The sequence below is a fragment of the Phascolarctos cinereus genome, unplaced genomic scaffold (assembly GCF_003287225.1).
Source record: "Phascolarctos cinereus isolate Bilbo 61053 unplaced genomic scaffold, phaCin_HiC Scaffold_726;HRSCAF=1367, whole genome shotgun sequence".
NCBI lineage: Eukaryota > Metazoa > Chordata > Mammalia > Diprotodontia > Phascolarctidae > Phascolarctos > Phascolarctos cinereus.
Genome location: NW_027556098.1, coordinates 371,904,892 through 371,929,921, shown reverse-complemented (window position 1 = coordinate 371,929,921; position 25,030 = coordinate 371,904,892). Strand labels below are relative to the sequence as shown.

General features: G+C 47.9%; 1 protein-coding gene across 3 annotated transcripts in view; it reads right to left on the bottom strand.

Annotated features, from left to right (window-relative positions):
• FGR (FGR proto-oncogene, Src family tyrosine kinase) overlaps positions 1-19,568 on the bottom strand; it is a 30,793-nt gene extending 11,225 nt beyond the window's left edge. Inside the window, exons 1-3 of one of the 3 annotated variants that reach the window (XM_020983269.2) lie at positions 19,096-19,568; positions 15,638-15,681; positions 2,683-2,747 (exon numbers count right to left, since the gene is read on the bottom strand). In XM_020983269.2, the coding sequence (XP_020838928.1) occupies positions 2,683-2,747; positions 15,638-15,681; positions 19,096-19,124 (138 nt within the window). In that variant the 5' untranslated portion in view covers positions 19,125-19,568. Of the gene's footprint in view, positions 1-2,682; positions 2,748-9,680; positions 9,699-12,534; positions 12,642-15,637; positions 15,682-19,095 lie in introns of those variants that run through there. The other 2 variants (XM_020983270.2, XM_020983272.2) reach the window with 2 other exon arrangements.
• Between the last annotated feature and the right edge of the window lie 5,462 nt (positions 19,569-25,030).

Below are 25,030 nucleotides of genomic sequence, written 5' to 3'. Positions count from 1 at the left end.
CCCCACACCAGTGAAATCACAGCTATCCAATACTAATTACATATACATATATACATGTGTCATGTTATCTGTTTCAATATTACACAGATCCAATTATAATAATTTTCAATTCAATTCAATAAATATTTATTAAGCACCTACTATGTGCCAGGTACTGTGCTAAGCCCTGGGGGTACAAAAAGAGGCAAAAGACAATCCCTGCCCTTGAGGAGCTTACATTCTAGTGGGGAGAGGGAACAGACAACAGGCAAGCAAACATATACAAAACTAGCCATATACAGGATTGTTGTTTGTCCTTCGTTCTCAAAGAGGACCAATGATATCACGGGGTGATGTCTTGACTTGCACGTGAATTGGATTTAAGTGAGGCACAGCTGAGCAAAATCAGCCTCACTCTTTCCTTCAGAGTCACTGGAGTCCAGTGGCAAGACAAAAGTTGGCCATGGCCATATGTAGGATAAATAGGAAAAAAATTAATTCGGGGAATAATAATGACTATTATTGACAAATACACAAAGACCACTCCTGGGAACCAGGATATATTCATATGAATTTGAGCATGGGGAAGCTTTGAAGTCAGGAAGATTTGGGTAAAAACCCTGCCTCTAACCCATACTAACTATGTGACCCTGGACAAGTCACTTAACCTCTAAATGTGTCCAGTCAACTCTCCAAGACTATAAGTTACAGATAAGTAGAAGGAGTTTCCACAATGGGATTTTCCCATGATGAGAAAAGAATGAGTCTGGACTAATAATAATCACCACCATTTACATGGTATGTTAGTTTACAAAGGGTTTTGCATATATTATATGGTCAGGAAGATGGGCATTCAAATCTGGCCTTAGATACTGACTAGCTGTGTGACCCTGGGAAAGTCACTTAACCAGTTTGTCTCAGTTTCCTCATCAGTAAAATGGGGATAATAACAGTACCTACATCCCACCCGGTTGTTACAAGGATCAAATAAGATAATAATTGTAAAGTGCTTATTGCAGTGGCTGGCACATAGGAGGAACTATATAAATGTTAATTATTATTATTATCATTATATCATGATCTCATGGAATCCTCACAACAACACTGGGAGGTGGGGAGGATCTCCCATCTCCACCGTTTATCAAGACAAGTACACTGGACAATGTTCTTTGCATTAGAAAGGCAGCTCCTCCGGAATGCGTTTTGCCTTTGAATCCCCAGGGTTCAGTAAAGCTTCGTTATTATCCCTATTTTACACCTGAGGAGACTGAGAAAGGTGAAGTAACTTCCTTACCCAGGGTTACACAGCTGGTAAGAGTCTGAGGCGGGATCTGAACTCGGGGCTTTCTACCTCAAATTCACTGCATTGTACTGTGCTGCCTAGTTGCCCAACCTCCAAGGACCCATGATTCCTTTGGTGTAGTTACTCCCCTCTTACAGATTCCTAACCCCGGAATCCGGAGCCTGTATTTAATAAATTGCAGCAGTTGAAAAAGTTCCATCCCCAGTGGTCAGCCTTTCCTGTGATGACCCTCTCCAAACTTGGCTGGGCTGGTCCCCAGACACGGTATTTTCCAGGGCTCCTAACCTAAGTACTTCCAGCTGGGCAGGCCCAGCCAGAGCCTGTGTTCTCTCCCCACTCCCTCCAAGACCTCAGAATGACCACCACACCCTGGCAAGGCATCTGAGGAAGACTTCAGCGAGCAACAATCACTAAGAGACTCAGAGACTGATCTCTTCGGTGCTGGCCCACTCATCCACCCTTCCTCCGAAACATTCCCTTTCAGGCTTAGCACATGGCCTGGGAGTTTCATGGCCCTTGGTGAGCTCTCTGAACTTAGCAGGGCTCGCTCTGGATGACAATCCCAGACCGCTAGAATCTCCCTGAAAAAGCTCTGTCAGGGTCGGAAGATGTGCCTCAGTTTTCTCCTCTGTTAAATGGGGAGGGGGGAGGACTAAATGGTCTCTGAGGTCCCTCCTAGCTTTAGATCTAGAATCCTCTGGTAGTGGGAAGAGAATAATAACAGCATTAAGATCTTTGGGAGAGTTGAGTGTGTCTTCCTCTGTGTGAGAGTCTTGGTGTATTAGAGCGTGGCGAAGAGAAGCCAGGAATCCGGAGACCCAAGTTCTAATCTGGTCTCTGCTGCTGGCTTGCTGTGCAACCTCGGACAAGTTGCTTCCCTTGTCTGGACCTCAGTTTTTCCCCTCTGCCAAATGAGGACATTTGGATGAGAAGGATTCTGAGGTCCCTTCCAGCCCTGCCATTCTGAGTTTCCATATCTTTGTTTATTCGCCTGTGGGTCTTCTCAGCTATGTGTGTGTATCTCCATTTCTGTGTGTGTGTGTGTGTGTGTGTGCCTTTGTGGGGGGGGCCCATAGAGTGGAGGAGGAGGGAGAATCCCAGGGGGGAGGAAGATCAAGGCCAGTTCCCTGTCTGTCCTGCTTCTAGGCTGTCAAACTAGCTCTTTTCCACTCTCTATCCCCCCCTTCCATTGGTTGCCAGGCAACCATAGTCTGTGTGAGAGGAAGGGGGTTGCAGGGAGGGCTTGAGACACTGGCAGGGGGTTGGAGTGTGTGTGTGGGGGGGTGGAAGCATCTGGGAAGCCCCCCAAATGAATCCCCTGAGGCTGAGTCCTCTGCTTCCTCCCCTGATCCTTCCTGCCCTCCCCCACCTCCCCTCTCTTTACTCACACAGATACTTACCTTCAGGTCCTGAGCCACTAAGGTCAGTGGAATAACAGCACGTTCTGAATGGAATGGCCAGATCCCTGAGGGACAGACAAACAGGAGATGGAGGATATGACAGCCTGGAGTTCCCTGCTCCAAGACTCTGACCCCTCCAAACCAATGCTATTCTCATTCCTTTCTTGGGGGACTTAGGGAGGGGAGAAGTTCCTCCTGCTATACTAAAATTCAGAACTCCTGGAGTGTGAGAGGCATCTGCCTTCCATTTCCTTCCAGCTTATACCTCTCACATAGCCTCTCACAGCACCTAGCACACACATGCACACTTGCACACACATATAAATCGAGTTCTAACGAGCTGTGGTCCTATATATGCGAACACACAGAGATTCTCACATATCCTTAGGCACTGGAAAATTGGTTTTGAGGGTCTCTGCTCTGGTCTTGGACGGCTCTCTCTCTGCCCTCCCCATATCCTGTTGAACAATGACACCCCCCCCACAGCTCCAGCCATGGCCCAGGCCCTTTGGGGGACAGTTCTAGCTGGGGGCTGGGGACATTGGTGGGGGAGGGGAGGAATGACATGCTCTGGTAGTGGGAAGAGAATAATAACAGCATTAAGATCTTTGGGAGAGCTGAGCGTGTGTCCCTCTGTGTGAGAGTCTTGGTGTATTAAAGCGTGGCGAAGAGAAGCCAGGAACCCGGAGACCCAAGTTCTAATCTGGTCTCTGCTGCTGAGACTCTACAATTTGATGTTAACAAATAAAATTAGGAGCTGGGCAGTACCTAAAAGATCATCCAATCCAATCCCCTCATCTTACCAGAGACTGAGACCCAGGCAGAAATGATTTGCCCAAGGTTACACAGGGTAGGGGGGGTCAAACCCAAGTCCTGTGACTCTAAATTCAGTGCTTTTACTACTATGCAATAAGATTGTATGTGTCTGTGTCATTATTTAACTAGAGATTATCTTGTCCCCTCCCCCCCTTCTTACCCTCCCCTTGGGAATGGCTCTGGTAGGAGAGGAGTGGGATGCAGAGATCCTAGGGTCCCTCTTAACACCCCAACATTCCCATCAAGCCTTTTCTTGAAGCTAAGAAAGTAGCTTTGGCCTTGTGGTAAATTAAGCAAGGCATCCTTCATCCGGAAACTCTCATTGCAACAGGGGGGTGACTGGAGGAGGGGAAGCCAAGCTCAGGGACAAGGAAGGCTCAGATGCAGAGTGAGAATGGCCTGGGCCCTGGGGAATCATGGGATTGGTCAGAGGGTCAATTGATTCCAGAGAGGCCCAGGACAATGGCGTCCACCAGGATTCTCGGGCACAGATTGCCCATCCCATCTCCCTCCTCCCTGGGTACTCTTGGGTTCAGGTTCCCTAGTGATAATAAGGGCTCCCATCTCTAAAGTCCTATAGGGTTTACAAAGCGATTTCCTCACAGTGACACTGGGGCGGAGATGTGGGGGATGGAGGAGGATGTGTGTTCACGGGGAAGTTGGTAGTTGTTCATTTTACAGATGAGAAAACCAAGGCTCAGAGGAATATTGGGATTCAAAACCAGATCTTTTCACTGTCTTTCCCCAATATCACACCACCTCAAACTAAACTCCAAGATCGGTCTGAGGTTATTCAGCTGACTGGGGACTGGGGTCAAAGCCAGGACTCGAACCTGAATCTCCTTGGCTCCCGTTCTTCCTGCCCGCCAGGTCTATCCCCATGCCCCAGCTTTCTGGCCCACTCTCCTCCCCTTGCAGGCGCAGAGCCTTCACTCTGAGCAGTCCCTGAGCTGACTGGTTTTCCTCATCTTCCTCCCTGAACCCTCCTCGGGTTACTCCCTTCTTTTCGAGGGGTCTTCATTCCCACCTTCTGCACGTCTCTGTCTTGATTCATGGCCAGCCAAGTATGTGAGAAGAGCCGGCTTCATCCTGCCTGTGAGTTAGGAGGCAGGCCAAGGCCCCCATCTGCCCATCGATATCTCCCTCACAGTCTTGCCTGAAATTCCTCCCTACTTTCTGAAGGCCCCTGAGCTTAATATTATACCATGGCTATTCCTGTCACTAGGAGACTTGGATTCAAATTCTACCTCTGAAATTTGCTAAGTGTGTGATCATGGTCAAGGCTCTAAACCTTGGTGTTCTCACCTGTAAAATGGGAACCATAATATCTATAGTCCGTTTTGTGAGTCTAAAATAAGACATTAGACATAAAGTACTTTGCAAACTTTAAATGGCTGTACAAACATCTGTTATTTATATTCCGATTTTATAGATGAGGAAATTGAGACTCTGCAAAGTGAAAAGATTTGCCTGGGGTCATACAGCTGGTAAGTGGTAGATACAGGATAATAAATATATTACATGTAACAATATACAGAGCAACATGATACAATATGATATACAAGTACATAATAAAAATAATAGCCTAATTATTATAGCACCATGCCTAGCCAATAATAATAATAGCATTTGCTCGATACCTCAAGGTTTACAAAGAACTTTACAAAAATTATCTCATTTGATTCTCAATACAAATCTGGGAGGTAAGTGCTGTAATTATTTCCATTTTACAGATGAGGAAAGTGAAGTAGACAGAGTTAAGTGACTAGCTTATGGTCACACAGCTAGTAAGTGTCTGAGACTTTCTACCTATAAGGGAGGTAGGTGTTATTATCTGCCTTTGACAGATGAGGCAACTGAGGTAAAACAGAGGTTAAGTGACTTGCCCAGGGTCACACAGTTAGTGTCTGAGATTGAATTTGAGCTCAGGTCTTCCTGAGTCCAGGTCCAACTCTCTATCTACTTCATCACCTAGCTGTCTTTATCTAAACCCAGGCCCAGCATTGTCTCCACTTCAGCATGCCGCCACGTGAGATGTTAGAACCTCAGCTACCATCCACAGGGCTCACTGTTTACCCCACCCTCATCAGTGTGGGAAGTGCCCCACATTTGGAAGCATTCCCAGGCTCAGGATGGAAAGCCAGAGTCTTCCTGTAGGTATCGGTTCTTGGGGGCTCAGAGAGATGCTCAGCACTGCAGGCCTCTTTTCTTCCCCTCCTTTTGCCCAAGCAAGGCTCAGGGAAACAGGTTAATCCAGATGCGCCATCCTTTAGTGGGCTCCCACTCCCCGCATTTCATCTGTGTTCACTGTTAGGCTCTAGAAGGAGCCAGGCTGCTCCTGTCTGCATTGCACCTAGTGCCACCCACCACCCTCCACCTGTCCACACTACTTTCAGCAATGCCACACTGTACCTGTCTCTATTTCAATGTTGGTGTTGTGCCTAGCTAGGTCACAGTGTACCTGTGTAAACTTCTTGGAGACTGTCTGTATGGCATACACACCTACCCACCATCATGGTGGCCCCTCAGATACCTGGGCACTAAAGCAAGGCATAACCTTGACCTTTCCTACCAAAGCATCTGCCCCGATTCCAGCTGTCCCTTAAGGGAGATGGTGAAGGACAAATGGGCTGGGATCAGGGCTGCACAAAAAGAATTCTATCCTGGAAGGTGGGGCCTGTCTTAAGGGATTCTGGGAAGTGGAGAAGCCTGCTGCTTGGATACTTCTTTTTTTTTTCCTTTTTAGGCAATTGGGCTTAAGTGACTTGCCTAGGGTCACACAGCTAATAAGTGTCAAGTGTTTGTCTGAGGCCAGATTTGAACTCAGGTCCTCCTGACTTCAGGGCCAGTGCTCTATCCATTGTGCCACCTAGCTGTCCCTGCTTGGATGCTTTTAAAGGGGCTGGTGCATCCCCACCAAGAGGCCAAACTGGAAGACTGGGTTGAGAGCCAAGGAAAGCTCTAAGAGGGTGATGGAGAAAGTGAAGCTCAGCTGGGCTAGTGGGGATGAGAGAAAGATGCATCTAGGGCTTTCAGAATCTCACCAAAAAGGAACCACATCTGGGGTTGGGAGAAGTGGAGAAATAGGAGGCTTCCGGCTCAGCTCCTCAGCTCCCCACCTAGAATATCTGACCCAAGGTGGGGGGAGGCACTTCACTGGTGCTGGGCAACAGGCAAAAAGAAACATTACAGACCTCATTCTCCCCTTCTTCCTCAGCTCCTGGGCTTCTGGGGGAGGAGCTCATGTTAGCCCCAAAACTCAGGAGTCCTGAACCCCAGTCTCAGAACTGCAACATTAACCCACACTCCCTCCAATCTTAAAGTAGCTGCCGATGCCTCAAACTGCCTATGGAAACCATCCACTTAGCCCCTAACCCAGCCAAGTACTTCAGAGCATATCCTGGGCCCAGACAAGAAATCAGACCCCTACCTGGGGTCAGTCAGTCAATAAATATTTATTAAGCACCTACCAAATGCCAGGAGGGGCAGTTCGGTGGTACAGTAGATAAAGTGCCAGGATTGGAGTCAGGAAGACTCATCTTCCTGAGTTCAAATCTGACCTCAGACACTTACTAGCTATGTGACCCTGGGCAAGTCACTTAACCCTGTTTACCTCAGTTTTTTCATCTGTAAAAATGAGCTAGGTAAGGAAATGGCAAGCCACTCCAGTATCATTGCCAAGAAAACCTCAAATGGAGTCATGAAAAGTCAGACACAACTGAAATGACCAAACAATAAACTACATGCCTGGCACAGAGCTAAGCACTGGGGATGCTGGCAAAAGAATCCCTTCCCTCAAGGAGCTTACAGTCTAACGGGGGAGACAACGTGCAAACAACAGTACACAAACAAGTGATATTCAGGATAAATTGGAAACAATCAACAGAGGCAGTACGGAGGGGATATGAAGGTAACATTTCTTTGTTACAGAAGTTCTTAACCTTTTCTGTGCCACCCAGCAAAGGGACCTGAAGTCACTGAATCTGGGCAGTGGGTCACTGAAGAAAGGTCAGGATGAAAAAGTGAGTCTCCTTCATCTCTCCCCTCTCCTTTTCTTTTGGGTCTCACCCAACCCTAACCCCACCTCACCTGCTCTTCTTCCTGGGAATTAACTAAGCAATGCTCAAAGACACCAGGGCTGTGCTGGGGAGAAACTCATGACACATTTTCCCCTATCTTATTACAGAGCCCCCATCTTTTCACTAAGTTCTCATACATCTCACTGAGTTTTCATCTCCATCACTGATCCAATTTCTCCTCCACAAAGTTCCCCATCCCTTTACAGAGCCTCCATCCCTTCCCTGAGCTCCTATCCTGTCATTAAGCTTCCATCCCCTCAATGAGCCACCCCATCTACTCATTGACCCAGTGTCTCCATCCTTGAGCCCCCATCTCCTCACTGACCCAATGTCTCCATCCTTGAGCCCCCATCTCCTCACTGAACCAGTGTCTCCATCCTTGAGCCCCCCTCTCCTCACTGAACCAGTGTCTCCATCCTTGAGCCCCAGTCTCCTCACTGACCCAGTGTCTCCATCCTTGAGCCCCAGTCTCCTCATTGACCCAGTGTCTCCATCCTTGAGCCCCCCTCTCCTCACTGAACCAGTGTCTCCATCCTTGAGCCCCAGTCTCCTTATTGACCCAGTTCTCCATCCTGGAGCCCCCCTCTCCTCACTGACCCAGTGTCTCCATCCTTGAGCCCCTATCTCCTCACTGAGCCCACACCTCCATCCTTGAGCCCCTATCTCCTCACTGAACCCATACATCCATCCTTGAGCCCCCATCTACTCACTGACCCAATGTCTCCATCCTTGAGCCCCCCTCTCCTCACTGAGCCTCACTGAACCATCTTCAAGCCCCCATCTCCCCACTAAGTCCCTGATTATGGCCAGTGCACAGTTACTACCATTAGTACACCAATACAGGACAAGGGAAAAGAGGCACACACACACACACACACACACAAATCCCTATGTTCTAAGGTTAAGTCTAGCTACATTGGTGGTGATGGTGGCTACATTGACCATTCCCTTACCAAGGCCCTAACTATGACTAGTCCTACATTATTCCTTACTCTCAGGAATAAATACTTCAAGAACCTCTAACTCCTCAGGCATGAAAACTCCTTCTGCAGCTCATGGTTTCAGTTTTTAGTACACAGTCTGCCTGAAAAGTCATTGTTGGGTGGCCAACCTTCCACCAGTGAATCTCTTTAGGGAGCTAAAATGTGCCTACAAATGAAGCCTTTCCAGCTCTGAGACTAATCAGAAACAATCATAGCTCATGTTTATAGAGTTCTTTGTAAAGCTACCTCTGCTAAAAACTCTCCTCTGATGCTTTATTTTGGTATACTGCAAGCTACCTCAGCTCTCACCTGCTCAGAATAGATCAGGGATGAACTGCATGGCTGGCTTGACCCATCTACATATGCCCAGAGCTTAACCTGCTACATAGTAAGGGCTTCCTAAAGGCTTGTAGATTGAGTAATTGCCTGAGCATCGTCTGGTCAGCCATAGGGTGATAAATTTGAGGTCCACAGCAGCTCTCTTGAGGACCACCTACAAAAGGCTGTCAAAGACTGAGATCTGTGGAACTGGAGAAGGCACCACACAGAAGAAATCACAGATCCTTAAAGTATTCAAAAATTTGCTAAATTTAAAATGGGCCATATAAAGTGAGTTTTTTTTTTTAAGAATGCAACAGCTAATGAAGCACTTTCCTCACAACAACCCCCTAAGGCAAGCAATGCAAGGATTGGTAGGGCCATTTTAGAGAAGAGGAAGCTAGGACTCAGAAAGATTGTGACTCTCCAGTTTCACACAGCTAGGAAGTGATGGTTCAGAGTCTAGAATCCAGGTCTTCTGACTTCAAGGTCAATATTTTTTCTCTCTACAGGCACTAGGCTTCCAGAGAAGGAAATTTCTGTCTCAATCTAGAAACTTGTGTTGGAAGTAAATGGGGCTAGGACTGCCACTTGGGTTCACAAGACATAGGATTTGGGGAAAGGCTGGTCACACAGGCAGGAAGGGGTAAGGGGAGGGTTTGGGGATGAAGGGACTTTTGGCTTCATGATACACACACTGAATGAGAGGAGCTGTCCAGCCTACTCCCCACCCCCCACCCCAGCTGGGATGGCTTCGCCTTCCCTACAGCATCCCCTCCCCTCCCAAACCCCAGGTGCTCACCCCAGCTCCCAGAGGTTCTTCTCCAGCTCTGAGTCAACTTCCCACAAAGACAGCGCCTCCTTCAGCTTTCCCCTCCCCCTTCTGGCCACTTCCTTCACCACATGGGTCACTATATAGTCTACCCCAGCCCATGTTCTCTTCCTGAATATACTTATATATGACAAGTACAGCAGGACTCATGAACCTTATAACCTCAACTTCCTCTCCAACCTCCCCCACCCAGCTCTGACCCCTTTATCTTCTACCCTATTTCAGAATCCCACTACATCTCCTTTCTCCCCTACTTTCTCAGCTGTTTCCCTACCTCCTGGATCACCCCCTCCCTCCTGACCTCCCCATCCTGAACACCTACTCATGTATAGTAGAAAAAGCCTTAGACTGGGAGTCAAGCAAGCTAAGGCCTAGTCCTGGCCCAGTGACTAACTTGTTGCATGATCTCAGAAAAGTCACTTTCTGAACAAAAAAAAATGGGAGAAAAAAAAAAAAACCAAAACCAAACACCGTATAATTACAACAACTTCATTTTTTTGCAGAGGTAGAGACTATGGGTATGGAAGATTATATATACTGTCAGACTCCACTGATATGTTGGTTAGCTTGTGAATTGGGGTTTTTCCCGCTTTTTATTCTTGGTTATCAAGGATGGTTAGGTGGAAAGGGGGCAAGGGAATAAGCATTTATTAAGCACCTACTACATGCCAGGATGGATAGTTCAGTGGATAAAGTGCCAGTCCTGGCATCTTCCTGAGTTCAAATCTGGCCTCAGACACTTACTGGCTATGTGACCCTGGGCAAGTCACTTCACCCTGTTTGCTTCAGTTCCTCATCTGTAAAATGAGCTAGAAAAGGAAATAGCAAACCACTCCAGTATTTCTGCTAAGAAAATCCCAAATGGGATCACAAAGAGTCAGACAAGACTGAAAACTGACCTAAACAAAAAACACGCCAGGGACAGTTTGCTGAATGCTTTACAATTATTATCTTGTTTGATCCTCACAAACACCTTGGGAGGTAAGTACTATGATTAGCCCCATTTTACAGTTGTAGAAACTTAGACAGACAGAGGTTGTGACTTGCCTAGGGTCACATAGCTAGTAAGTGTCTGAAGTCACATTTGAACCCAGGTCTTCTTAATTCCAGGCACTTGGCATACAATGTACCACCTCACTGCCCAAGAGCAAAGGTATATTCAAAAATGAAGGTATAAATAGAAGATAGCAGTAATTTTTTTAAAAGAAAAAGAAGTCACTTTTTTTCCTCTGAACCTCAGTTTTCTCAACTGTTAAATGAAGGGGGTTAGACTAAATAGTTCTGACATTCTACATCCTAAGGTTGCTTCTAGCTCTAAAATTCCATGCTCCATAATCCTCCCTCCCAGCTCCCTTTTGATGATAATTTCCCCCTTTCCTCTCGGTCCCAACTCTTGCCCCTCTCCTGTCTGTCCCTCCATCTCATAGCACCACCATCTCCCCTTCTTCCACTCTATTCTGCTCTCCCCTACTTCTCCCCCACCCATTTACTTTTCTGTTCCTCCTCTAAATTCCCTGCCTCAGCACAGCCAGAGTGAAGGCAGGGGGGTGGTGGAGAGGAAAAGGAGTAGGGATGGCCCCCAGCAACATGAAGGGAATCAGGATAGACCTCCAAATTCTAAGGATGGAGGCACTGTGGAAATCATCATTGCCTAAGGAGAGAGGGGTTGCCAAGACTGCTTAAGGATTGATTTTTCCACCTACCTTGAATGGTTACGATAATGTCCAGAGTTTAAGGTGACACAATAAATGGGATCACCTCTCCCACCCTTCCCCAATTCTAGCAGGAAGTGATTCTCAGTGGCTAGGTTTTGTACCAGTGAATAGCAGGAGTTTGGTGTGAGTGAGGTGAAAGTGGAGGATACCCATACCCCACCTCAGTTGCTTCTCAATAGAAGTACTGACCACTGAACTCCCTCCATTCCTATAACTATTATCTCCTTTCTCTGAGGACTTCCGAAACACTCTAAGGTGGATACCCTGCATTTTGCCTTTGGGCATCTCTGGGAGTCTTCATCATCCCTTACCCCCACAAGGGACATAGGCCAGACCCCAGACTTCGAGGAAGGAAGGCTAGAGAGAAAGACTGCCGGTCTCAAGGCTAGGAGTGGGGGGGGGGATGTGCTTGGGGTCTAATGCCAGTGTGGCCTTGTCCCTCCTCGTGCCCTCGTCGCCATGGAGACAGGTTCCCCCCCCCCCCCCCCCCCCCCCCGCCGCCAGCCCACTGTCAAAAGCAGGATTTCCATAAGGGTGGCCAACTATTCTCTGACTGGGGGCGGGCGGGTCATTTGTGGGGAGGGGGGGCTTCCCTAGGAAGCAGAGACCTTCCCCTTTCTCAGGGCCCTGGGGGAATACCCGACAGGGGAAGAGGGGGTATGGATGGCACATAGTCCCTCCTTCTCCCTTCCCAACCCCGCCCCCTCTTGTGGGAAGAGAAGCCTTCTCTGTTTCCCCAATCTACATTCCTTTCTTCCCCACTCTTCCCAGACCTCCCCTCATTTCTCTCCATCAGACTTCCTTCCTTCTCCAGGCCCCTCCTCCAGGTTCCTTCTCTCACCTACCCAATTTCCAGTCACCCCCAGGGCCCCAAGTCCAGTGTCGCAATCCCAGGCTTCGTTCTCTGACACCCTTTCCCAGTCCCCTTTCCTGGCTCCCTCCCTAATGCCCCTTTTCTTGACTCCCTCCCCCAACATCGCCCCACACCATTTCATCCCCGGGTCTCTGGGAGCTGTCTCTGGTTCCCCAGGCAAGCCCAGAGCTCAGCCTGAGGGCAGCGGGCAGAGTTCCTCTCCAAGACGCCAAGTGTACCCAACCGACGCCTGTACCTTGTTCCTTTGGCTGGGTCCCGCTGGAGCCGCCGAACTCCAGAGCCCCTGGGCTGAGCAGGCTGGCCAGAGAGGGGAGGGGCTGTTCTGACCTCAGCTGTCCCCCACCTCTCTTCTCTTCCTCCCCCCCCCCCCGCCCCCCCCCCCCGGGCTCTAGAAGAGAGGAAGCAGAACAACTTCTCCAGTTGCAGCTGCAAGGGAACTTTCAGTCACTCCTCTCCTTAGTCATGGAGACTCAGGGCAACAGTCTCGAGGCTTTGCGAGGCTGGAGGGTCGGAGTGTTGTCATTGACCTGACTCCCATCACATCCTTCGGCCCCCATACTGGCAGAAGGGACAGGGGGTGGGGGGAAGGGAATATCTCTGCCCCCAACTCCCACCCTTCCTTCCCATCCTCCCAGCCAGTTCAGAATCCATCTTCCATTCTAACCCAACCACAGAGCCCAACCCAGATCCCACACTAATCCAGTGGGCCTTTGAGGGTGGGAAGGAAAACCTAGGAGACAGATTGAGAGGAAGCATGTGTTGTGGGAAGAGCCTGGCCTCGCAAGACCTGGGTTCCAATCTCAACTCTGCTATTCAAGTCTATACCGAGGCAGTATGGTCCCTGTGTTATCTTAGACAATTGACTTTGCCTTTCTGTGCCTCAATTTCCTCATTTGTCAAATGAGGGCATTGAACCAGATAGCTGCTGAGGTCCCTTCCAAGTCTAAATGTATGCCTCTATTATCATATTAGGGCAGGGGTGGGGGGGTGGCTTACCTAAGGCCAGTGCCTTCTTTCCTTCCTCCTCCCCCCATCCTGAAAAGGGGGCCAAAAGGATGTTTCCTTCTCCCTAGATCTTCCTGGGGTTGATTGGTCATTCTTGTTTCTCCTCCTAGGTATGTCACCCAATTCACCTCCCAACACCCCTTCGGATAAGAGTTTGACAAGTCACTGAGATTTGGTGACCCTGGCCTCCTTATTGTCCCTCACAGTTTATCTCTTAACTCCAGGTGTTTTCACTGGCTGTCCTCCAATGCCTGAAACAAGCTGTCTCTCCTTACCTCTGCCTCCTGGCTTCCCTGGCTTCCTTCATGCCTCATCTTTCTCGAGAAGTCTTTCCCAGTCCTCCTCAATCTTAGTGCCTTGCCTCTGAGATTACCCCCAATTAATCCTGTCCATCTTGTTTGCACATAGTTGTTTGCATGTTACCTTCCCTGTTAGACTGTGAGCTTCTTGAGAGCAAAGATTTGGGGGAGGGAGGCATCTCCAGCATTTAGCACAGTGCCTGGCACACAGTAAGTGCTGAATAAATACTGATTGACTGACTGTACAGGGTGTGTGTGTGTGTGTGTGTGTGTGTGTGTGTGTGTGTGTGTGTGTGACTTCCCTATTTCTGTCAGGGGCATCGCCATACTTATGATCACCTGGATTAATAAACTAGGGGTCACCCTCGATTCTCCAGTTTCCCTCATAACACCCTCGATCTAGTCAACTGTCAAATCCCATCTATTTTCCTTCTTCAACAGCTCCCAAATCTGTCTCCGTTCTCCACTCACACAGTTGAGTCCCTCATCCTGTCTCAGACCCTCCCCTCTCCAATCTCTTCTCCAAAAAGCTACCTAATTGGTATTCCTAAAACACAAGTCTGCTTCCCTGTGCAAAAGGCTCCAGTGTGTCCCTATTGCTTTTAGGATAAAATTCAACCCCTCCTGTTTGGCATCCAAAGCCTTTCACAGTCTGGCTCCAGCCTACCTTTCCAGGAGGATTACACATTACTCCCCCTCATTCACTCTACATTCCATCCAATCATTCAAGCTGGCCTACTTGCAGTTCTCCAAAAACAATACACCCGACTGCATTTTGGCACAGCCTGTCCCCTCTTCCTGAAGGCTCTCCTTCACTTCCCTCACCTTCCTCCCCTCCCCTTCTTGGAATCTCTGGCTCCCCTGGAGGCTCAGCTCAGGTAACTCCTCACTTACTAGGCATTCTCCGATTCCCTCAGGTGTTACCATCCTCCCTATTCCTTTGTATTTCACAATTAATCTTGCATATATTCTTGTGTTTTCTTATCCCTATACGGCTGGGCCATCGCCAGTCATCTTGACTTATGTCTTGCCACTGGACTCCAGCGACTCCGGAGGGGAGAGTGAGGCTGATGACTCAGCCCTGCCTCACTTAAATCCAATTCACTGGAAAGTCAAACATCACCCTCATGATGTCATTGATCCTCTCTGAGAAGGAAGGGCAACCAACAAACAGCTTCCCTATACTTATGATTTAGCCAGCTAAGTGGCTCAGTGGATAGAGCACCGGGCCTGGATTCAGAACAACCTGAGTTCAAATCTGACCTCAGATATTCACTAGCTGTGTGACTCTGGGCAAGTCGCTTAACCTCTGTTTACCTCAATTTCCTCATCTGTACAATGAGCTAGAGGAGGAAATGGAAAACCACTCCAGTGTCTTTGCCAAGAAAACCCCAGATGGGGACACAGAGTCAGATGCGATAGAATGACAATATATATTACTTACTTCTCCCTCCCCAAGTAGACTGGCAGCCCCTTGAGGGAGGGACTGTTGCTCTTATGTTTTTGTATTTGTATCCACAGGGCCAGAGAGACACTTGGTGTAGTGAGTACAGAGCCAGCATCAGAGGTGGGAAAGATCTGAGTTCAAATCCTACTTCTGCTACACCCTGGATAAGTCATTTAACTTCTTAGTGCCCTGGGAAACTCTCTCAAATTCTAAGTTTGTAGAACAGGTAATGTTCTGTATTGGTGTGTGTTTGTGGGGTGTGTTTAGGGGGTTGTTTTAATGTATGTGTATAAATATGGTCTTCTATGTACTGTAGAAGATATGTATACAGGTATGTTGGTATATTTATGCACATAGGTATATGCTGTGAAATGAATGCTGGAAAGGTAGACCAGAATCCCATTGTAGAAGACTTTAAATGACAGGCTAAGGAAAGTCATGGTCATACAGAGGAAAGGGCTCAGAGGCAGAAGACCTAGGTTCAAATCCTTTTTCTGCCACTTGGTAGCTCTGTGATCTTGGACAAGTCACTTCCTGTCACTGAGGCTGATTTTCCTGGAGTGGAAAATAAGGATAACAGTACTTACCTTGTTTATCTTCTGGGGCCGTTGTAAGGAAAATGCTTGCAAACCTTAAAGTAGCATAGAAATATGAGAAGTTATTATGATGATGACTCTATTCAATTTTGACTTTATAATGTAAGATGATAGGGAGCCATGGAAGCTTATTGAGCAAGGTAGTAAGAAGGATCATTTAGCCTAAAGCATTGATCTGGAATGGAGGGAGACAGATGCTGGGAAGCAATTAGATCCCCATTCTTACAGCTGTGTCCATAAGGATTAGGTGTTTCGGATAGGGGTGGAGCATGGACCAGGACATGGCAAAAAACCGAAAACAAAGTGAATGCCCCTTCACTGGGGAAAAACTAAACAAATTGTTCTGGGAAGGAAAAAGGTATTTGCTGAGCGTCTACTGCGCTGTCTGATCTTTATAACAACCCTCTGAAGTAGGTGTTTTCATTATTCCCATTTTACAGGAAACTGAGACAGACAGGTTAAATAACTTGCTCATGGTCACCTAGCTAGTAAGTGTCTGAGGCTGGATTTGAACTCAGGTCTTCTGAGATCTGGGTCCAAAGTTCTATCCATTACAGGGCCAAGACCATTTAGGCAAGTTAGTGTCAGACTGGAACCCAGGCCTTCTGCTTTCTAGTTCAGGACTGATGTGGCACTTGAAGCTTACACCCCAGGAACTATAAAAAAAATCACCAAGGGCCTAATGAAAGATGAGCAGTGGGCCTCATAGAGGGCAGCTCCCCATCCTTCCCCTGGCCATGTTTTTTGTTGTTTCCCAAAAGTCTCCATGGTGGGGGTGGTGAGGAAGGACACAGAGAGTGTTAGAGGGGATTGCTCACTACCTGCAGTTTCTGAAGGCGGAACAACCAGGGAAAGAACACTGGGCAATGTGAGAAGGGCCTGTGTAGCTGAGAAGCTGAGAAGCAGAAGTTCTGAGGCCTGTTAATCAGGTGGGCTACCCACATAGTCCTCTTTTCCTGCTTGCCCTGGGTAAGCCATTTCCCTTCTCTCAGCCTCAGTCTTGCTCTGGAAAATGAAAGTTTTGGACTAAGCAATCTCTGAGACCCCTCCCAACTCTAACATTCTTAGCTCTGAGGCCTCTCCCAGCTCCGACATTCTCTGTTCTAAGAGCTCTCTCAGCTCTGACCTTCTCAGTTCTGACATTCTGTGTTTTAAAAACCCTCCCAGCTCTGATAGTCTCTGTTCTAAAGACCGTCCTAACTGTGATATTGTGTGTTCTAAAGCCCCCTCCCCACCCCAGCTCTGACATTCTGTGCCTGTACAGACTTTATCTTCTGTTTCAGTTTGGCTTGTGAGGCTGACACGCACAGGAAACAGAGAACGGTGCTAGCTGACCAAACAGTGCCCTGGGAACTCAGAGGACAGTGAGACCACCATGCACCTAGGTGATCAGGTCAGGCTGCCTAAAGGAGATAGAGAGACAGAGCATGGGGACATTTAGAGAGGGAGAGGGGATCAAGGAGACAGTAAAGGAATGAAGCGGCGAGTGATGCTGCGACAGAGATGCTGAGGGCATCTCCTGAGCAGCATCGGGAGATCAGCCCCAGGAGGTGGGCTGGAGCCTTGTCCAGGGGGGAGCTGTCCCTCCCCTCCCCCACTGGTGTGGTCGCTACCTTCCCCCAAGCCTGGCTGATGCTCCCGTGGGCTGGTGGGTGACGGTCTGTTCACAAGGTCCATGGAAGTTCTTTGGGCCTTGGTAGTTGTTTTTTTATCTCCCAGTTTTAAAAGCACCTTGTTGTAGCTTTCCACCCCCAACGGATGCAGACTTGTGGGGGGTTTTCTGAACTCCTTAGATCAAAAGCCAAAAGTAAAATTCAGACAGGGGAAGTGGCCAGGGGAGATACCCCAAAAGGACAGGAAGGGAGGAATAGTCCTGGCTTCAGAGAATCCCCCTTCCCCACCTCAGCCTGGGGCTCCCTCCATTTAGCAGGGGCCATGTCTTCTCTTCCCTTTGGAGGCCTTCGAGCTCGGGGCTCTGGACTCAGAGCATGCTCAGCATCACACAGGGCAGGAAACAATTCACATGATGTGGGGCAAAGTGTCAGAAGACCCAGGTTCAAGTGTACTCTCAAGCACTTATGACTTGAGTGACCTTAAATCTCCCTGGGCCTCAGTTTCCTCACCTGTAAAAGGAGAGGCTTGGGGTAGATGGCTGGGAAGGTGCCTTCCAGCTCGAGTTTTATGGTTTGAGGATTCTACGTCCTCTCATACTTACCACTCGTTGGGATCCTTCCAGTTGGCTGTGCCCTGTGCCCATGCCCATTTCTGGCCCTAAACCCTTCCTCAGAGGGTCCTCCTCCCCCCTCTCTATTTAATCCTTCTCACGTGTTTCAGGGTTTCTCCATTCTCTGCAGGCCTGCAGCAAGGCTTACTGTCTGTGTCTCTCACCGGACTGCCTGCCTGGCATTAATTTTGGTTCAAAGAGATTGAAGGTCGAGTAGTACAACCACCAGACAAGAGATCAGGAGATCTAGTTCTGGCTAGGTTGTCAACTCATTTTGAGACCTTGGGCAAGTCCCCTGCCTTCTCCAGGCCTCAGTTTCCCCTTGAGAGAATTGGACTTGATCTCTAGGGGCCCTTTAAACCCTGACATTCTGTTCTAAAGGCCTTCCCAGCTCTGACATTCTGTGTCCTAAGGCCCCTCCCAGCTCTGACATTGTGTTCTATGAGTCCTCTCAGCCCTGACAGTCTATGTTCTAAGGCCCTTCCCTCCTCTGGCATTCTGTGTTCTAAGAATCTTGTTAGCTCTGACATTCTCTGTTCTAAGGGCCCTCTCAGTTCTGAAATTCTGTCTAAGTCCCCTCACAGCTCTGACATTCTAGCCTTATAACAAGGCCCTTCCCAGCTCCAATATCCTAAATTCTAAAGACCCTTCTAAGGTTAGAGACTTTCTGTCTTCTAAGGAACTTCCCAGCTCTCATATTCTATGTTCTTAGGCACTACCCAGCTCTAAGGCCTGTTCTAGCTTCAGCAGTCTATATTCTAAGGCCCTTCCCAACTTTGACATACTACAGCATGTTCTAGGGCCCCTTCTAAGATCTAATATTTGGGGGGCAGCTAGGTGGATAGAGCACCAGCCCTGGAGTCAGGAGGACCTGAGTTTAACTCCAGTCTCAGACACATAACACTTACTAGCTGTGTGACCATGGGCAAATCACTTAACTCCATTGCCTAGCCAAAAAAAACCCCAAAACCAAACCATAAGATTTAATATTTGGGTTCTAAGGCCTCTTCCAGCACAGACAATTTAGGAGTCTCTGTCTTGTCTAAACTCCCTAAAGGTAGGGACTGTTGCTTCTACCTTTTCTGTCTTCCTACAGGTCCCTAAGGCATGGCTGGACATGCAGCAAATGCTCAATTAGGCCTAGATGACTAGTGGTCATCCCCAGTAGAATTGTGTGGGTTGCTTGTGAGAGGATACTTTGCTTTGTTAGGTTTTTTGTCCTTACCGAGAGTGGAGGTGATGGGTGGGGAGCATCTGTGGCTTGATTCTTTGGGCATCTGGTCCTGTGGCCTGACCTCAGAAAATCAGGTTCTATTGGTATGGTAGCTCTAGCTCAGGAATCCTAGCAAATGGCCTGACTTGCTTTTGTCCATAAGACCTCTCTGGAACCTATTGGGCAGAGCTGAGATGAGTACGTAGAAGTCTGGTTGGGGAAAGATCAACATATGGAAGAATTTTCTAACAGTTAAGCCATCCAACAATGGGATGGGATGTTCTGCTAGTTAGTGAACTCTTCACCACTGCAAGTCCACAGAGAGATGTGAGGTGACCACTGGTGAGTGATGTTTGTAGAGGAGATCCTGCTTTAGGTCAGAGCTGGACAACATGGCCTCTCAGGTTCCTTTCAGCTCTGTTCCTTTCATTCTGTGAAAAATCTTCAGTCCTTGATCTTCTCAAAACAGACGGATCCGAGGAAGCAAAGAAATGACCTGGCCACGCCCTTAAAAACTACTTCCCTTGGTAGGCAGAGATCACAAACAGCTCTGGTCATTTTCCTGTTTCCTACCAACCCCATCCCAGAGCTTCCTGGGCCTCTGTGCCCAGAACACACCCTGACACAATACCCAGAGGGCTAGAAGTTGGCAGATTTCCCAGGAGGTCTCAACTTGAGATAGGAGCAGGGGACATGACAGGTGAGGTCATACTATCCTGTATGTTTCCAGGCAGTTGGCTCCTTTCAGTCCTGCCCCCTTCCCCGTTGGCACCCTTTCTCACTAGGCTCCAGCCTTTCTCTTGGCCAAAAGAGGAGAAAGGAAAGAGGGATCCTCTACCCTGTCCTAGGTCTTTGACTTTTACTGGAACACCTTGCCCTCAGGGATGAAGAGTTGGCACTGATCCATTTTTAAAGGAGGCACTAAGGGCTGGGCATCTCAGAACTTCTGGGGAGCCAGGAAAATGGGCCACCTATGCTGAGTTCTGAGCCTTAGTCTGTAGGGCTGACTTGGAATAGAATGTCTAGCCTTGGGGGTGCATGGCGGGCCTATAAGAGAAGAGAGGGACCTCTCACTTGTACTAGAGACTCTCTTCCTTTAGAAACCTCTATCCTGTTTCTGGTCAGTGGGCTTGGGTTTTGGGGAGTTACAAGTCGGCCTTCCTCCCCCAGCCTTCATCCTTCTCTCGAGGCCAGGCCACCGGGCAGAGTGCAAGACAGACAAGAATAGAACAGAATGTCTCCACCCACCAAGGTCATAGGGAAGAGGATGAGTATCTGGACAGGAGGCAAGGAAAGGAGGTGAGGGCAGGAGTCCCACGGCTTGGGTCTCTTCTCTATTCAGTTCAGAAAAGTATCTTAGAGGGACAGGCATGTCCAGACTCTCACGCTCAATCCCAAACAGCAGAACTAGTTTGGAAGTTGAAGAAGTAGATGTCGGAAAGAACTTCCTAACAGAACTACCGCAAAGCAGAATGGAGTCCCTCAGGAAGCGGCGAGATCTTTAACCAAAGCCTGGATGGCCACTCCTTAGTCGTACTGTAGGAGAGATTGTTCAGCTATGAGTTGGGCCAGATGGCCACCGAGGGCCACCAAGATTCTGTGATTGTGTGATCCTGTAGGTAGCTTAGTGGATAGAACACTGGGCCCGGAGTCAGGAAGACCCAAGTTCGAATCCAGCCTCAGACACTTAGCTGTTTGACCCTGGGCAAATCACATAACATCAGTGTCCTCAACTGAAAAATAGCACTAGAGTTGTGAGGATCAAATGAAATATTTGTTAGGTGCCTGGCACATATTAGGTGCTTAATAATTCCTTCTTTAATTCTTTCCCTTCTTCTTTCCCTATCTGTATATAGAGCACTCAGGGAGGACTTCAGCACCTCTGGTGTGTCTTGCCAAGCCCTTTTCTTTTTTTAAATTAATTTATTTTGATTTATCAACAATCACTTCCATAAGCTTTGAGTTGAAAATTTTTCTCCCCCTTCCTCCCCACCCCCCTCCCCAAGATGGCATAATCTGGTATAGGCTTCACATATACATTCCTATTGAACATATTTTCACATTAGTGATGTTGTAAGTAAGAATTAGAACCAATAGGAGGAACCACCAGAAAGAGGAAAAACTCAACAGGAGAAAAAAAAAGAGCAAATAGTATGCTTTGATCTGCATTCAAACTCCATAGTTCTTTCTTTGGATGTGGATAGCATTTTTCATCATGAGGCCTTTGGAGATGTCTTAGATCCTTGTATTGCTGGGAAGGGTCAAGTTTATCAGTATTAGTCATCACACAGCGTGTTTGTTATTGTGTACAATGTTCTTTTGGTTCTGCTCACTTCACTCAGCAGCAGACCATACAAGTCTTTCCAGGTTTTTCCGAAGCCAGTCTGTTCATCATTTATTTATTTATTCATTTATTTACTTGTTTGTTTATTTATTTATTTGGCAATTGGGGTTAAGTGACTTGCCCAGGGTCACACAGCTCGTAAATGTCAAGTTTGGTCTGAGGCTGGATTTGAACTCAGGTGCTCCTGACTTCAGGGCCAGTGCTCTATCCACTTTGCCACCTAGCTGCCCCCTGTTCGTCATTTCTTATAGCACAATAGTATTCCATTACATTCATATGCCACAACTTGTTCAGCCATTCCCCAATGGATGGGCATCCTCTCAGTTTCCAATTCTTTGTCACCACAAAAAGAGCTGTGCCAAGCCCTTTTCAGGGCTGCTCATCCACCTTTGCTGTCCACCCAACTCTCACCTGTTGCTCCAAGAAGCTGTAGCATGAGCAGTGGTCACACCTTGGTAAAGCTGTCTTGGCAGACAGGATAAACCAGGATGAGAATAACTGACAGGCCCCAGATCTGTCAGTGAGTTAGGAGGACTACCCCAAGCTTATGAAGACTTCCCCGGTGGAATGGGCCGAAGAGAACAATTTGTTCCAATGGCCATGAAGGCATCTGAAGCAGGCATGCTGTGGAGCACTTAGAGCTTGGCCAGACATTGAAGATGCCAAGGTCGTCCACCAGTCATCGGGACTTCTATGCTGCCACTGGACTTCGATGACTCACAAAGAGAGAATGAGGCTGATGATTCTGTGTGACTCTGCCTCACTTAAATCCGATTCATGAGCAAGTCAAGACATCACTCAAGACGTCACCGTCCTTTCTGAAAATGAAGGACAAACAACAGGTCAGACTAGCTGGCTTCTTCCACATGAGATTCTGTGAGGAAGGTGAAGTGACCTGCCCAAAGTCACACAGCTCGTAAAATGGCAGAGCTGAGCCTTAAACCCAGGTCTCTTAACTGCAAATTCCATGCTCTTTTCACTCCCCACAGGTCTCCTGACCCTCAGCTCAGATGGGGAAAGCAATATGAGGTAGTCAAAAGTGCTCCAGATTTGGAGTCAGAGGTTCTGGGTTCAAGTCCTGGTTCTGATACTACCTGTAGCAACCTGAGTTATATAGAGGTAGAGGCAGGAGGAGAATCAAAAGGAGATGGATTTTGGGGTGGGGCATAGGTCAAGACACCTAACTGACCCCTTGTCTCTTATTGTGCAGATATTCGAATACTGAAACTGGGAATGAATTGTCAGCCTGACCTGGCTTTTGCCAGATATCCACCCTGGGGGAGGAGAACATCTTTGGGGCAGCTAGGTGGGGCAGTGCATAGAGCATCGGACTTGGATTCAGGAGGACCTGAGTTCAAATCTGGCCTCAGACACATAACACTCACTAACTGTGTGATCCTGGGCAAGTCACTTAACCTGTTGCCTAAAAAAAAAAAAAAAGAGAGAGAGCATCTGCCCCTGTCTTTGGAGAGCCCCTCAAGTAATGGCTTCAGGTTCTGGGAGCTCACTGTTTAACAGAAGAGACAGGTCAAAAATAGATAACCATGGTACTGTCTTAAGGGGACAGCAAAGGTTGGGGATTATATTAAACCCAGTGAGTTCATCCAACCTGGATTCCCGGCTTCAGGGATATGAGGATCTGGCACCTAGTTACACCAAAAGGGACAGGGCAAGCACTTAGTTTCCTGTAGGTATCAGTGGCTTGGGCTGCCTTCCCCAGTGTAGTCACAGGTCTAAGGTCTAAAGGAGGCACCCACAGTACTCCAGGTGGCCCATAGATTCCCTGTGGCAGTGGCCTCACTGAGCCACAGTACCACAATGGTGAATTCCCAGGTGGACTTCCTGGGTAGAGAGGACCACTGGGCACGTGGCCTCTTTTGATCGTTTCTTCGCCAGCATAGGGAGGATGACAACAGCCTCTCTGCAAGTTTAGACACCATTAGCCATCCTCCCCTCCTAGATCCTTTCTCTCCTTTCTGAACTTTTCTGACACAGCTTTCTTGACACTACCTTCACCTATCTGTGTGGGCTTCTTCTTTGCCTCCTTGGCTATATCATCATCAACCTCACCACCCTACCACCCCTTATACCTCATGTTGCCACAGGCTCTCACCTGAGGCTCTTCTCTTCTCTACACCCTCTGTCTTGGTGATCTCACTACCTCTTTATGAGATTAATATCTTCTCTCAGCAAATATGTATATCCAGCTCTGGTTGTTCTGCGCTCCAGGCCCACACCACCAGCAACCTCGGTACATGTTCAATTGCATGGCCTGTAGGCATCTCAAACTCAACATGTCCAATACAGATTTCATTCTTTTCTTCCAAAGCCTACTCATTTCCCCTAATGTCCCTATTTCTATTGAGGGCACTACCATCCTTCCCATCTCTCAAGTCAGCAACCTTGGAGCTTCATCCTTCCCTATAACAAATCAATTATAGGGTCAAGACTTGTCCATTCTACAGCCTCGATATCTCTATCTGTCCCCTTCTCTCCACCTCCACTACAACCACCCTAGCCTAGCCTAGAACCACCTTTATAGCCTCATGTCCAAACTCCTGCAGTACTCCCAATCGGCCTCCCTGACTCTGTCCTCTCCAATCCACAGTCTCCTAGATCTTCAGTATGATGCTACCCTGACTTTCCAGATTTGCACATGATTCCCCTTCACATACTCTACATAGCAGTCAAACTGGCCTGCTTGCTGTTTCCCTGTACTCAACATTCCCATCTCACACCTCAGTACCTTGCACGGTTCTGCCAGGCCTGGAATGTTCTCCCTCCCTATCTCTGCCTCTTAGAATCGAGAGCTTCTTTGCAAGCTCAGCTCATGCATCACCTGGTGCTCAAGGATTTTCCTCATCCCTGAGACAGCTAATGCCCCCTCTGAAATTACTTTGTAGTTTTTACATTGTGTATGTCATGTATTTACTTACACATATGAATGTAGATGTTATTTCTCCATTAGAATATAAGATTCTTGAGAGCAAAGACTGTTTCCTTTCTGTTTCTGTTGCTAGCACCTAGCATAATGCCTGACACATAGTAATTTTTGTTGTTTCAGTTATGTTTGACTCTTCGTGACCCCATCTGGGGTTTTCTTGGTGTGCCTTGCCATTTCCTTGCTCATTTTACAGATGAGGAAACTGAGGCAACTAAGATTAAATGTCCTGGGTCACAGCTAGTGTCTAAGGCCAGAATTGAACTCATGATGACGAGTTTTCCTGACTCCAGGCCCAACAGCTCTATCCACTTCACCACCTAGTTGCCAAAATGAAAAAATTAGCACACCCTGTATTACACTTGGTAGTTTACAAATCATTTTACTCACAGCTTCATGAAGTTTCCCTCCCCCCCAATCTAAAGCTTTGCTTTCATTTTTATAGGGAATACAGGATCTATACTTTCCCTCCACCAAAGCAGACCCAGATACTTTCCATAATATCCAGTGATTTGCCCACAGTCACACAGCTAGTTCTGGTCCCATTTTTAGGTGGTGGCACAGTGTGATAAAGCAACAGGACTTAGAGTCAGGAAGACCTGAATCCAAATCCTGCCTCAAACCCTTACTGGCTGTGTAACCCTGGACAAGTCACTTAACAT